The sequence below is a fragment of the Peromyscus eremicus genome, chromosome 12 (assembly GCF_949786415.1).
Source record: "Peromyscus eremicus chromosome 12, PerEre_H2_v1, whole genome shotgun sequence".
In the NCBI taxonomy this organism is placed as follows: Eukaryota; Metazoa; Chordata; class Mammalia; order Rodentia; family Cricetidae; genus Peromyscus; species Peromyscus eremicus.
In genome coordinates, this window is record NC_081428.1 from 8,166,711 (window position 1) to 8,181,633 (window position 14,923).

Sequence of the window (14,923 nt, forward strand, 5' to 3'; positions counted from 1 at the left end):
TGGCTCACAGACGTGGCAGGCATGACTGTTCGCTCAGTCACTCATTCACTTGATTTTCTTTTTTTTTTAGTCAGGGTCGCATGCAGCCCAGGCTAGCTCATACTCTCTGAGTAGCTAAGAGAATGACCTTGGGTACCAGAGCCTCCAGCGATTACGTCCTGAGTTCTCTGATTGGAAGCACACACTGCCATGTCTGCTTTATTTGATGCTGAGACAGAACCCAGGGCTTTGTTCATACCAGGCAGCCACTGTCTCACTGAGCTACATCTCCAATCACACTGGACTTTTTATTTTGAAAATTTTCATGTATATATAAAGGTGGCGGGTTTACTATATAATGTATCTTATACACCTGTGGGTTCCCCATAGGATTCAATTAATCAGGGGAAAAATACTATATTGATACTAAACGTAAAGGCTTTAATTGCCATTATTCCCTAAGCAATACAGTATAACAACTATTATAAATCACCCAGAGGTGATTTAAAGTGTATGGAAGAATGCGTATGGTTCATGTGCAAACTATGCCTTTTATATAGGAGACTTTTGTGTCTGTAGATTTTGGGGTGGGGCGGGTGTTTGAAAGCAGCTCACCATGTAGCCATGACTGTCCTAGAACTCACTGTGTAGACCAGGCTGTCCTAGAACTCACCATGTAGACCAGGCTATCTTAGAACTCACCATGTAGACCAGGTTATCCTAGAACTCACTATGTAGACCAGGCTGGCCTCAAACTCACAGAGACTGCCTGCCTCTGCCTAAGTGCTGGGATTAAAGGCGTGTGCCACTACACCCAGTGTCTACATAATTTTAGTCTTTTCCGGGTGCAATCATAAGAATTACCCCATTGATACAGAGGGACGCCTGTGATTAGCATGGGTGCACCATCACCTGGGTGTACTTTGCCATGCTTGCTTCATTTTGGGTTGTTAAATATTTCAAATTGTAGGCAGTGTGCTATGTCATTTCTAAACACTTCAGTGTGTACCCTTAAAACCAAATGACAGCCAAACCTGGTAGCACAGGCTTGTCATTCCAGCTATTGGAGAGACTCGAGCACGAGGATTCCAAGCTGGGTTATACAAACTTGTCACAAAACAAAACCAAACTAAAAAGGAACACGTGAGGCACAGTTGTATGAGAACTCTTGGTGTCTCCAATGAGAGCAAACCCAGGTGAGACCCTCACTCATGTCCAGTCAAATCATGGCCACGTTGGTATGACCCCACTCCCTGTATGCTGCCTCAGACTGTGTGGGAAGGTGCAGTGTGCCACCCTAGCAGGAACAGAGGGAGGGATGGAGGTAAGCAGAAGGGCATGAACAGGGGCAGACACTCCATCTCAGCCCTTTATATCTGTTGTCTTGAAAGCCAGGAGACTCCCCCCAGAATGTAGGCTTTTGACTGAGAGTCATATATGTCTTAAACCTTTTCTGGTAATGTATATATTTGGTTCTGATAGATCTGTTATTGAATCTTTATATTACTGGCTGATATAGAGACTGGAACACCTGCAATACCATAACCCAGGAGGTTGACACAGGAGATCCTGCTATGAGCTTCTAGCTTGCCTGGGTTGCATAGTGAGCATCAGGCTACTCTGGATCGTATAACAAAATCCTGTAACAGAGAGCAGAGAGGAAAGAAAGGAACGGGAAGGGAGGAAAGCGAATGTTCTAGAATGCAAATTATGATTTGAGCTAAGAAAACTCATATTAAATTGCCTTGATACCATTTTGGTTCCATTCCGGCCCATCTACAGAATTGACTGTGGGTGTGGGCTGTCCAGGTCCCACAGGGAGACAAGAAGAGGAAGCAAGGCCTTCTCTGTCAGAATGTCTGTGTCTACACCAAGAAGGCTGGCTAGGCACCCAGCCAACACCTGTTGGCCGGCTGGGATAAGCATTCACTGTAAAATATTTCTGACAACATTATTCTGTCCTACCCTTTGGAGATCAGCTCGGAGGCCAAATGACTTCACAGGAGAAAGCTGTGCAGAAGAATGGTGTGAAACTGGGGGGCTTTATTTTCTTTACTTTCCCAAAGGGAAAGAAACCCTGGCAACATTCAAACTAATTAACCCAAGGACAGCAGTACTGGGAAACTAGAAAGACAGTTTATAACCTATATATAAATGTGTCTTTGGCTGTATGTTTCTTCTCCTTTTATTTAAGGGATGGTAAAACCAGAAAAACAGTTACCAGAAATATATATATATTGCCTCAAAGATTAACACTTTTTCAAAATGAAAACTGTAAATAACACATACCTCTCCCAATTTTAGAATTTATTTTAGAATTCTGGTCTCCTATCTTAGAAACAGAATCCTGTTTTGTCTTTTGTCTACAATAAGTCACAGGCCTTAGATAACGGAATATACCAAGCTTCTATTTTCTTTAAACAAGACCTTTACCGCTTTTACCATTTATTAGCTAGTTGTTCTCTCTCTCTCTCTCTCTCTCTCTCACACACACACACACACACACACAAACACACACTCACACTCACAAACATTTACACATTCACATACTCACATACAACACATTTACACACATACTCACACATTTACACATTCACACTCACATACATTTACACACACACATACACACACACACACTACCCAAGCTGGCTAAACCAGGATAAGGAATTGAATCTACGTTTACCTCACCCAAGCCTGCCTCCTGTCCCCTGTGGAGAGGCTGCAAAACTATAAGCCACATTCTAAGTCTTCTGGAGTCACTGAAGAGGCAGCTAAAGGGAGAGGCTCTCTCTGTTTCCAGGGCCAGCTCCACGGCCTTCGACAGCCCCTGTGTCGATGTGTGGATGATGTGTGGATGCATTGTGCAGTGTGTGTGTAGACAGTGACTACATTAGTTAATGACTCATTGGGTCATCGCCGAAGCCACTTCTGCACCAGAAAGCAGCCTGCACGCTGCTCTGCAGTAACAAGGCATGGCCCCCAGCTTGTCTGCAGGCTCACAGGGGGATAATTTTTCGGGTGTCTGTTTCCGTGCCTGGCCCAAACGGAGCAGGTATTGGAAAACAGTGTCTATTTCCAGGTTCCCTTGACAACCCAGACTTGGTCTAAATTACCATCCATGAGCCAAATGCTAGAGATGGTGACTGATAAAGTCACCTCCTCTACGCCCAGGGCAAGAGTAAATTTGGTCAAGTAGCCTGGATGCAGACCCCGAGAATGTCCACCCAGGCGCTTTGAGCAAGTCCCTCCCAAGTGACAGTCCTGTTGCCCATCTTGTTTAAGGGACTTGGTGGATATTTCTAGACCTTCTTGGCCCAAGATTTAGGGATTTTCAAAAATACGGCCACAGAGAATATCCCTTCCCTGTCTCTTTGTCTGTAGTACTCTGATCTTCATCCATGTTTGGAAGAATCTGTAGGGCTCTCAAGAGTTTAAAAAAAAAAAAGAAGAAGGGAAATGCGTTATCTCGGAAGGCTGGAGTCAGGCAGTCTCCATATGTACCGAAGGGAGGGTCCTTGTCCCTCACTCAGAGGGTTAAGAGGATGAGAAATGAGTCCCAGAGCACGGGGAAACGCTGCTTGTGCTGGCCTTCCAATCTGTAGTCTGCACCCTAGCGGGGACGGGCCAGGGGCACTGACTCTCAGTGCACCCGTCTGTAACCATCCCTCGGGGTCCATTCTCACGGAAACTGCGAGGTAAAGCCTCCACAGCAAGCCCACAATATGGCCGCTGAAGTAAATGATCTGACCTTGTGTGCACCCATTCCCATGACTTTCAAGCGAGGGACTTGGAGCTGAAAGACACAACGAGACTCAAGCAGCAGAAGGTATGTCTAAAGGGTGATTTGAAAGACTTGGTTCCATGGGATACGAGAAGTTTAATGTTGGCAGAGGACCTCGTGGGTAGATTCTCTCTCTCTCTCTTTCTCTCTCTCTCTCTCTCTCTCTCTCGCTCTCTCTCTCTCTCTCTCTCTCTCTCTCTCACACACACACACACACACACACACACACACACACACACACACACGACATCGTTCATTTAAATGGACCCTTTAAATGAACTAGAAGTGTCCCTTAGGGAATATGTAACCCATCAGAGCAAGGCTTGGTGAGGGGGTGTGTCCTGTAGCTCAGCTTCCATTCCTCCAACCAGGCTCCACAGGACCCACTTGGCATGAGCGCACAGGATAGCCCTGGTTGCATCTTCTCGCCCAGTGAGATGGGCCTGTCTGCAGGTGAGTGGCCGCAGAGGTGGGTCCGGAGGGCTCACGGGGCAGGCCCATCTCACTGGAGAAGGTGTCCATCTGGCAGCACTGGTTTACCTGTTGGGATAGGTGACATTACAGGGCACTTTCCCGGTGTAATTCTCATTCAGCCAGCGATTCGCCAGGGCTTGCTGAATATTTGGCCTCTTCACGGGATCTGGTTCCAGGAGAGAGCGCAGGAAGTTGATGGCCCCTGTGAGACAGTCAGCAAAGAGCACGCGTTAGAGACAGAACACTGCCGACATTGTGGCTGCAGACATGAGTCTTCCACTTCCTTAGCCCCTCTGAGACCCCGCTCGTGGGGTCTCCGGCAGGGTTTTGTTCTGAAATTCACAGATCACGAGTTCAGTCCCCACCTTCGGACACCTGGAATTTTAAATTCCATTTCCTCCCCACTTATCTTTTGAAGAGCTGCTATACATCCAAAGAGCTTAAGGGATTGGTCCAAGGAGCACACGAGGTACCCGAGACGGCAAGAATCGGTTTGCTCTCCCCGGACCACGCATTTCTGGAACAATTTGTGGGATCTTGTAGTCACTCAGAGATCAGCCACAGAGAAAAACTATTTACACGCAGAGGAGAAAAGAGTAGAAGTGGAAAATAAGTCCAATATCATGGTGGTGACTGAACAATCGGAAGGAAGAAATGAATGAGTCTGGATCAGACCCTTGAGTTTGATCCTTACCATGGGCACCAGGTCTCATAAGGTCAATGAGGTGCTTTCTGACTGATTGCTTAATTGATTGACTTGTTTAATGTCCCAGGGATTAAGCCTGAGGCATCATACATGCCAGGGAAACATCACTTAGCTACGTCCTCAGCCCTACCTGACTTTTTATTTTGAGATAGTCTCTCACAAAGTAGCCCAGGGTAGCCCTGAACTCCCTCTGCAGCCCAGGCCCCATCTCGGCCTCCCTAGTAGCTTGGATTACACAGGTACATTACCAGCAGTTCATTCTTGTTCTTTCAAAGCTAGTCTCTATGGCCTCTCACGCTTCCCCCAAACTGTGTGAGATTATTAGACAGTGCCCAGGCTACCTGAACCCATGCTCAGCTAGCCAAGTGTAGCAGGCTGACACCACATCAAGAAATCTGCATGCTTTTATCACAAGGAAGCAGAACATAGCAAAACCACGCCCATCTGATGCTGTCTCTTAAAAAGAAGGGGATGCCTGAGCAGAGTGTGTGCCAATAGCATTTGCTCTCATTTTCAGCCTAAAGACCTGGTGTCGTAACGCCAGCCACACCAAACCACAAGTGTAAGGAAGGACGTAACAACCATTGACAAAACTGTAAAAGCCTCACGGCCCCTCTTACTTCCATCCCAGGCACAAGGAATTTGTTTTAATACCCTGGGTCTCCTTTCATTAAACAAACACTTTCGGAACACCTGTGGTCTACCCAAACACTAGAGACAGGAAGCTGGATGTCTGCACCCTTTAAGATCACAACAGGAGAGACAACTGTACAGTATGCAAAACTGTATTTCGGAAGGTCTCAGGGACAGAACTGTTCAGTGAGAGAGTCTGCACACAGACAGAATCCACACATACGCAGAGTGAGAGGACAGACAGTGAGAGTCCACACACACACACACACAGAGTCCACACACACACACACACACACACACACACACACACAGAGTCCACACACACACACACACACACACACACACACACACACACAGAGTCCACACACACACACACACACACACACAGAGTCCACACACACACACACACACACACACACACACACACAGTCCACACACACACACACACAGAGTCCACACACACACACACACAGAGTCCACACACACACACACACACACACACAGTCCACACACACACACACACACACACACACACACATACGCAGAGTGAGAGGACAGACAGTGAGAGTCCACACACACACACACACACACACACACACACACACACACACACACATACGCAGAGTGAGAGGACAGACAGTGAGAGTACACACACACACACACACACACACACACACACACACACACAGAGTGGGAGTCCACACATACACACACAGAGTGTCAGTACAGAGAGAGAGAGAGAGAGAGAGAGAGAGAGAGAGAGAGAGAGAGAGAGAGAGAGCGAGCCCACACATACACATACAGAATGAGAGTCCACTCACACACACACACAGTGAGAGTCCACACATACACACACAGAGTGAGAGTCCACACACAGACAGTGCTGAGACATCTCTTCATCCTCAACATTGTTAGTTTTATAGATAAGTCTCCAAATAAATTTTTCCTAAAATCTCCCAAAAAAGAGGTTCCTGGTTTTAAAGGAATATTTCCCTCTTCTCTGCACCCCAACACTACAGGAGTCACTGAGGATTTGTTGGGGGGAGTTGGGTTTTGTTGTTGTTGTATGATGTGTGCACCCACAGGAGGGCAGGCACAGATGTCAGAAGATGGTGACAGGTGTCCCACTCCATCACCCTTCACAGCAGGGTCTCTTCACTGAACTTGGAGGCCATCGAGACCCAACAAATCCTGTCTCTGCCCTCCACACAGTGGGGTTACAGACACTTGCACAACTAAGTCGGGCTTTCTAATGTGGGATCTGGGGATTTGAACTCCGATACTCCTGCCTGAACAGCAAGCCTCTCTTACTCACTGAGCCGCATCCCCAACCCACCACTTGGACCTGAACCAGGGGCATCCATTGTTCAAGGGCCAAGAGGTGGGTTTGACTAACTGAATCGGGGGTGGGAGGAGGTACTGAGTCAGGGTGCCTTCTGAGATCTCTGATGCCCACCCCTAAAAGTCAGGCATCCATTCATAACCAGAGCTGAGCTGTGAAGGATGATTAACCAGAAGATCTAAGGATACCCGGATGTGTGTTTCTCTCTATGGTCCCCATCAAGTGCTCTAAACCTTCACCAACTGCTAATAAACACACGTGATCTTAGTTCAAGTCTCTGCTGATAGCCATACACCTCTGGACGTCACAGACATCACATCACTATCCCGAAAAGACTTTATGAACATCCTCAGAGTGCTTCCAGGTCTGTCCTTGGATCTTGAAAATATCCGTGGCTCCGGGGCCAGGAGGGGACTACACATTCCCCATCAAACCAGAAAGTGGAATCTAGCATGGTCACTGGCCACCCTCCCCTGCTGCGAGCTGACTCTTGGGCTGTCTACTCGAGCTGAGAGAGCTGAAGTCAGCCGAATGGGGACTCTGTCACCTGCGCGTGATGGGGGGTAGGCACCGCTGCGGGGCCAACACCCTTTCTTTCAGCAGCACTCAGACGTCTCAAGTCTGAACCGGCCTATGTGAGCCCTGGACACTGCCAAAAGCAAGGGCTGCAGGCAACAGACAAAGCCACTTGACGTTACAGCACACAGCCAGATGCAAGCAGAGGCCTGTCCTCGAGGGAGGCCGCCTTCTCATCACCTCTCAGCGAAGAATCCCTTGACGAGGGATGGTTAAGCCTTCTTGGAAATCTTAACGGGTCCCAACCTTCAGCAATGCCAACGTTTCTTCCTCAGCTTCTCTCTTGGTGTAACCGTGGGACAAAATCCTCTTAATTGGAAGTGTCTGTTTGGAATGTATTATAAATGCTATTGCTATGGCACCGTGATGAAAGAGTAAACTGTCGGAAAAACCTCTCAGCCGCGAAAGGCATTCGCTAACTCTGTGATATGCAAGAGCCAACTTGCAGAAAGCGGAAACCAACTAGAAGAGAGCTGGAAAGGCCCCAAAGCTGAAGGTTTCCAACTCTATGATGGGAACAAGGAGGCGTTCTTTGCACATTTCCCAGGTTCATAAGGGCAGGAGTGCTGTAACTTTTTCCAACTAAAATTTGCTAAAATAAAAATAAATAAATAAAACTTGAAATTTAATCTAAATGGAATAAGATTTAATTGATGTAATCATTGCACATAGGATTGACAGAATATCAAATTAATGAAGATATGTGCTCCTGATAGATGGTAACATTGGTGTATGGTGATATTTTATTTGTACTAAAATGTTATTTGTATGTTAATAAATAAAGTTGCCCGGGGGTCAGAGCTATTAGCAAGCCATAGGAAAGCCGGGCAGTGGTGGTGCACGCCTTTAATCCCAGCACTTGGTAGGCAGAGCTAGGTAAGTCTCTGTGTGTTCAGGGATACAGCCATTATTGGATACACATCTCAATACCAACCATAGAAGACCTGGAGGTCTGTACAGACAGGCAGTGATGAGGAGGTCATGTGGTTGGGTTTACAACCAACGAGAAGGCAGAACAGGAACTCTATATAAAGACTTTAACACAGGAAGTAGCTCTGGTTCGGAGAGGTAGGACCACTGCAGGAGGAAGGGTAAGGTTTTAGCTCTTAGCTCTGACCTCTTGGCTTTCTTCTTTGCATTGGTTCTGTGTTTCTTATTTAATAAGACGGTTGGCTACTTCTACAGTATTACATTGCTAAGTGTAATACAGTTAGAAATATACATATAGAATTTTCTAACATTGGTGCATTTTCAGTTTGCAATGACATCACTCAGAACACAAGACCTGAAGACAAGAGATAAGACTTGCAAGTTCACGGGTGATGGAGGGGATGGACCGTGAGTTAGATAAGGAAAGGGGGCCAGAGGGACGGCTCAACAGTTAAGAGGGAGTGCTGCTCTTGCAGAGGACCCAAGTTCAGTTCCCAGCCCCAATGTTAGGCAGCTCATTACTCCAGCTCCAGGGGATCAGACACCCTCTCTGGCCTCTGTGGGCACTGCACACATATGAGCACGTGTGGGGAGCGGGGGAGACAGGGGATGGACAGGCATGTTTTAAAAATAAGGAAAGGGAAAAAATAGCATAGTACCAAGGAAAATCCAGGTTTTTCAATCAAGCTAACTTAGTCACTCTGAGACTCCGTTTCCCCATTGGTAAATTGGGAACAATGGCATTTACCTTGCCTGACTGAGTGAAAAGGCAGTATCAAGAAAAAGAACTTCATTCTTCTGTTCCGTGAAAGGGTAGCTTCTCTTGTTACTGGTAAACTAGTATTTCTGGATATAACAGATGATATCGTAGACGAACAAAGGCGGGCCTGGCTTGTTGCCGTGGCCTGCTTCTCCCACAGCCTGCGTGCGGCTCACACTACTGCTATCCACATATAACTCTGCCTTTTCACCTTCAGTACCCGCGGTGGGGGGGCACTGCTCCACCCCTATTGCCTGACTGAGGCCATGTGCCATGCTTAGATACAGAAGGCATGGGGGGCTTTTATGGCTGGGCGGGGACCTCCATCTTCACCTTCCCTGCGTGGACCAGCAATGGGTTTGAGATCCCACTTGAGCTCAGAACTCTTCTATCCTTGATCCAACTTCCAATTAATATAAAGCACAGGAAGCAAGCCCTTGTGGTAGTAAGCCACTGAGAATTGGGAATGACTGCTAATATTTTGACCCAACAATTTTGCTCTTAGCCATTGTCTTACAGAAACCACATTCACACAAACGTCTGGAGGTGAGTGCTCATAGCAGCTTTATTCAATAGCAGTCCTAAACTTGAAATGATCCAGTGGTCCTTCAACGGGTGAATGGTTAAACAAACTGTGGTATGTCCATACCTGGGAATACAACTCAGCAATGAAAAAAGAATTCTGATGTATCTAACCGCTAAAATGGATCTTAACACAATTGGAGCGAGTCAGGGGATTTGTACACAGTCTCCATCTCTATAATTCCTTCATTTCCAAAAATGAAGAGCGATGAAGAAAGGACAGTGGCCAGCAGGGGTCCACAGAGGGGAAGGGAGGGAGGTGACAATGGCTGCACTGGGAAGGAGAGAGGTCCCTGTAACGCAACTGCATGTCTTGATGATACTTTGCTTAAGCCACCAACACTACCAACTGACTATCTGACTTGTTTATTTATCCACATATGTGTGTGTGTATACACATATACAGATCTATGTCTATGTATATATTTGCCTCTCCCACAGATGTATACCCTCTACAGGAGTAGAGCTAAATGTGGCTCATCCACTCTCTTTCTGGCATCTAGAACATACCTGGCCATGTGATTGGTTGTCATGGACTAAGAGAATGGCTATGAAATGATGAATAAATGGATGGATGAATGAACGCTTCCCACGGTGATTTACGGCACCTCCCAACACTTCAGAATGCCCAGAAGCCTCAATGTGGCAATTCCTTCAATACACTGTGAGTTTCCTAACTCCATGAGGGAGGGCTCCCAGTGCAGAAATATTTCTCCCAGAAGTCAGTACTGTAACCTCTCTTCCAGGACACAGTGCCTCCCCAACACTCAACCTCCAGGGATTATACATTACTTGAAAGGTCAAAGTGTAGCTAGATTGAATCACTATGCCCAAGAACTCATTTCAAGTTGGATCCATTGACAAGAGTATACCTCAGGTCAGTTTTCCAGACGCTTAGAAACCCAAGGGAGAAATACTTAACAGCAGCAAAATAAAATGCTCTATTTTATCCATGTCTCAGGAAGGGGAAAATTAAATAATTATCCTTTCTTTGTCAAAAGCCTTATTTCAGTAAACCTAGATTTATTCTAACAGAACAATTAAATGCCCCCTCCGAGCCGAGACTAGGCCAGGAACTTGATGTGAATTGTGAACTAAACAAAAGATCAGATCCTATTAATTTACTGGGTCTGAAGACAAATCCTTATTCGAGCCTTTTCCTGCAATATAAAGCTGCTAAAGTCTGAGAGAAGTTCTCAAACACAGCTCTGCTTTATTGTAATGAAGTAATCGAATCTACATATACTTGAAAATTTTCGAACAGCCTCAAAAATTCACATGATAAAACACATCACAGACCCAATACTTGAATGACACCAATATTTCTTTACAGTAAACTGACTAAAGAAAATGTTCCTTTCCAAGACAACACTACAAAGTGGCGAGCCTGCAGCTACTTCTCCAGCAAAGACTGCAAGGCCCTTTTAAAATACGAGTTTTGTACTGAAGACAGAAGGAGGGAATTAGAGCTTCCAAATTACCAGGGCAGAGGAGAATGTACTTGCATCGGATGGGCCAGCTCCTTAGGGATGGGAAGCCCAGCAACCTCTGTTGCTCAGACATGGGGAAGGAAATCACCTCAAACAACCACTTCCAAAATGGTCCAAACCTGTCAAAGTGCAGGTGCCCCAAGCCTGACCCCAGAGCAGCAGGCACATTACCTGTGGAGAGCTGGGTGGGGAGAGGGTTCATTTCTTTGTCCACCATCTTCTGGTACAGAGCCCTCAGGCTGAAAGGCTCCACTGTGAAAGGCAGGGTCCCGGTCAACATAGCGTACATGTTCACGCCTCTGAAAAGAGACACACCAAAGTGTGAGATCAGAAGCGGTCCCGGGGTGCAGAAGACTAAGAGCACACAGACAGAGCCCGCTTCCTGGCCTCTGCCCCCGGCTGAGCCATCTTTCTAGAACCCTCTCGTCATGTCCCGGTTGAGGTGTGGACACCTGAAAGGCTGGGGTGAGAACACTGTGTAATGGAGGACTCGGAGATGAGCAGGAACAGGACGGGCTGCCGCTGGAGGAGAAACCACACTGCCTTCACTCTGAATTCAGGCTGAGCATCAGCTGGAAATTCGAAACTCCTTGACGCCCACAATGATGCCACAAGCAGAAAATTCCACCTGTGGCTTCCTGTGGCCGGTTGTAGTGCACTAAGGGTACTGCTGTGGGATGTTCTGTATGGCAAATGTGTTGCTAATTAGTCAGTAAATAAAACACTGATTGGCCATTGGCTAGGCAGGAAGTATAGGCGGGACAAGGAGGAGAATAAAGCTGGGAAGTGGAAGGCTGAGTCAGAGAGACACTGCCAGCTGCCACGATGACAAACAGCATGTGAAGATGCCGGTAAGCCATGAGCCATGTGGCAAGGTATAGATTAATAGAAATGGATTAATTTAAGCTGTAAGAACAGTTAGAAAGAAGCCTGCCATGGCCATACAGTTTGTAAGCAATATAAGTCTCTGTGTTTACTTGGTCGGGTCTGAGCAGCTGTGGGACTGGCATGTGAGAGAGATTTGTCCTGACTGTGGGCCAGGCAGGAAAACTCTAGCTACAAATGGCGCTCAACGTGGTGGCAAGAGTTTCCACCTAAAAACTGAGAAAAAAGATTCTAAAACGGAGCTAAAAACAGCTTCCTAATTGTCTCTCTCAAATGAGCGGCAGCTGCTGGTTTGAGCTACTGGTGGGTTCCTAGCGTGCGCGCTCAACCTGCAGTATGGTGGGGATGAGGCCTCTGCAAGTGGCACATTAAGCTGCATGGTGGACTTAGCCTTTGCTAGTACAAAACAAAAAAAGAGGTTTCTGGGCTACACGCTGCTTGGATAAAAGCTAGACCCATGATAGCTCCCAGAGTTGGTGGTAAACGTAGCCATGTTGGGAAGCTGAGGTTGGCAGAGCCAGGAGCCACAGCTGCTGCAGTTTAAAGCAAGAGATTCACAATAAGACAGATTCAGATGTAATAGTTTACAATGTGTGTAAAATATACGTAGGCTTGAAAGAGACAAAAAAGGTGATATATACAGTTATAGAAACAAATACATAGTTTTAAAAAATAAAGTCTTTAAAGAGACAGTAAAATTAATATACAAAATAAGCCACGTAAAGATGAATATTACACAGAGAATCTGCATTGTGTTGTCTTTGGGATTCTTAACTTCAGAGAGATATTTGATTGTAAAGGAAGTTGAGTTAAACCAATATGCATATTTTAAAGATATCTTGACTTCAAAATTTAGATGTAAGAATATGTTACTTTGGAAAAGAGTCTCTGCTTTTGTTCCCACAGAATGCCAGAGGCTATATGGATTTGTTCAAGATTAAGATACATCAGGTTTGACCAGCCAAGACCCCCTGAAAGGTCTCCGATGACACCATGGTCCAGATGATTCAACATCCAGAATGGTTTCAAGGCAACTGGCTCAGATGATACAGCCTCACGGACTACTCCATGATCCTAAAATTTTCTTTGTATCCCCATAAGATACAGCGCCCCCCCTCCAGCAGGAAGTAGTAAGAGAAGCTACGCCCAAATTCCCAAATTATATGTAATTTTACTTTGTTAACTTTAAAACCTTCCTTTTTGAAAAAAAAAAGGGGGGGGAAGTGCTGTGGGATGTTCTGTATGGCAAATGTGTTGCTAATTAGTCAGTAAATAAAACACTGATTGGCCATTGGCTAGGCAGGAAGTATAGGCGGGACAAGGAGGAGAATAAAGCTGGGAAATGGAAGGCTGAGTCAGAGAGACACTGCCAGCTGCCACAATGAGAAACAGCATGTGAAGATGCCGGAAAGCCACAAGCCACGTGGCAAGGTATAGATTAATAGAAATGGATTAATTTAAGCTGTAAGAACAGTTAGAAAGAAGCCTGCCATGGCCATACAGTTTGTAAGCAATATGTCTCTGTGTTTACTTGGTCGGGTCTGAGCAGCTGTGGGACTGGCATGTGAGAGAGATTTGTCCTGACTGTGGGCCAGGCAGGAAAACTCTAGCTACAGGGTACTGTGTCAAATCACCTTCAGGCTGTGTCTATAACGCGTAGGTGAAACACTGACCTGTGTCCCATACCCAGAATAGTTCACTCATATATGCAAAGATTCCAAAACCAAAATTAGTTCTGGTCCTAAGCAGTTTGGACATGGGACACTCCAGGTGTACTAAGAAGACATCAACACCAGAGAATTCCAGATGGAAGTATGTGGAACACACTGTTAGGATCATCAAGAGTGATCCCACCAGCCTGTAATCTTTCCAGATACTCCATACAAGGTAGAATTTAGAAGGAGCCAGATTAAATGATACAAGGCAAGATCCATCCCTTCAGGGTTAATGAGGGCTTCCGCTTACCACTCAGCCCTTTGAAACCAAAACTCCACACCCAAAGCCAGTCTTTTATCCATCTCTTGAATTTTGCTCTGGACTGTCACTAAGGGAAGTCCTTCCCAGGCTCATTTGTCATTTGATTATTTGTTGTGCAATCTGTCACCAGGCCCTGGCCCAATATATCGGGTATGGTTGAGCTATTGCTGGGTGGACTTAACCGCTTATAACCAAAGCCAACCCAGAGGACAGCGAATTTTCTGGGAGGATTTTATTCTCTTGATGTATAAACCTACTATCATGTTGATGAGATTTCCTGACGGGGAAGAAATGCCTGCTTGCCAAGAGGCCTCTGCTGTTCAAAGGCACCCAGGGCGGATGTGTTTTTAAAAAACAGGCAACAGGATTTCCAGTCAAAACAGAGTCAATGAGACTGACTGAAATTAAGACCCTTCAAGCCTAATTCCACAGAAGCGCCTCTGAATTATGCATTTCATGTAATGGCAGGTACTGGAGCCCACAGCTCCAGTCTTCAGCACTCTCAGATTTCAAACGTAAGCTGAGGCCCGGTTCTCTCTCTGAACTCAGAATGGAGCCAGGGAGCCGGACACACATTCATTCCACAGATTCTTGCTGGATGCCTCTCTCTGACTGAAAGTACTGTCAGCCAGGCCAAGACGCTGCCATTTTGGATTCGGAACTAGAGAGACACAGGCAGTGGGCAAACACACAAAATAAATAAATACCACCCTTCTGAGTGAAATGAGATTAGGGAGAGCAAGACAATGCTGGACTGCACCGCTTTGGACACAAGAGTTCAGTTAAGGAGACCGAGGACTTTTAAGAC

General features: G+C 46.2%; 1 protein-coding gene across 1 annotated transcript in view; it reads right to left on the minus strand.

Annotated features, from left to right (window-relative positions):
- The window catches only part of LOC131922846 (hormonally up-regulated neu tumor-associated kinase), a 67,028-nt gene that overhangs the window by 21,086 nt on the left and 31,019 nt on the right, over positions 1-14,923 (minus strand). Inside the window, exons 5-6 of the mRNA XM_059277694.1 lie at positions 11,425-11,552; positions 4,301-4,436 (exon numbers count right to left, since the gene is read on the minus strand). Coding sequence (XP_059133677.1) covers positions 4,301-4,436; positions 11,425-11,552 — 264 coding nt within the window. The remainder of the gene's footprint in view (positions 1-4,300; positions 4,437-11,424; positions 11,553-14,923) is intronic.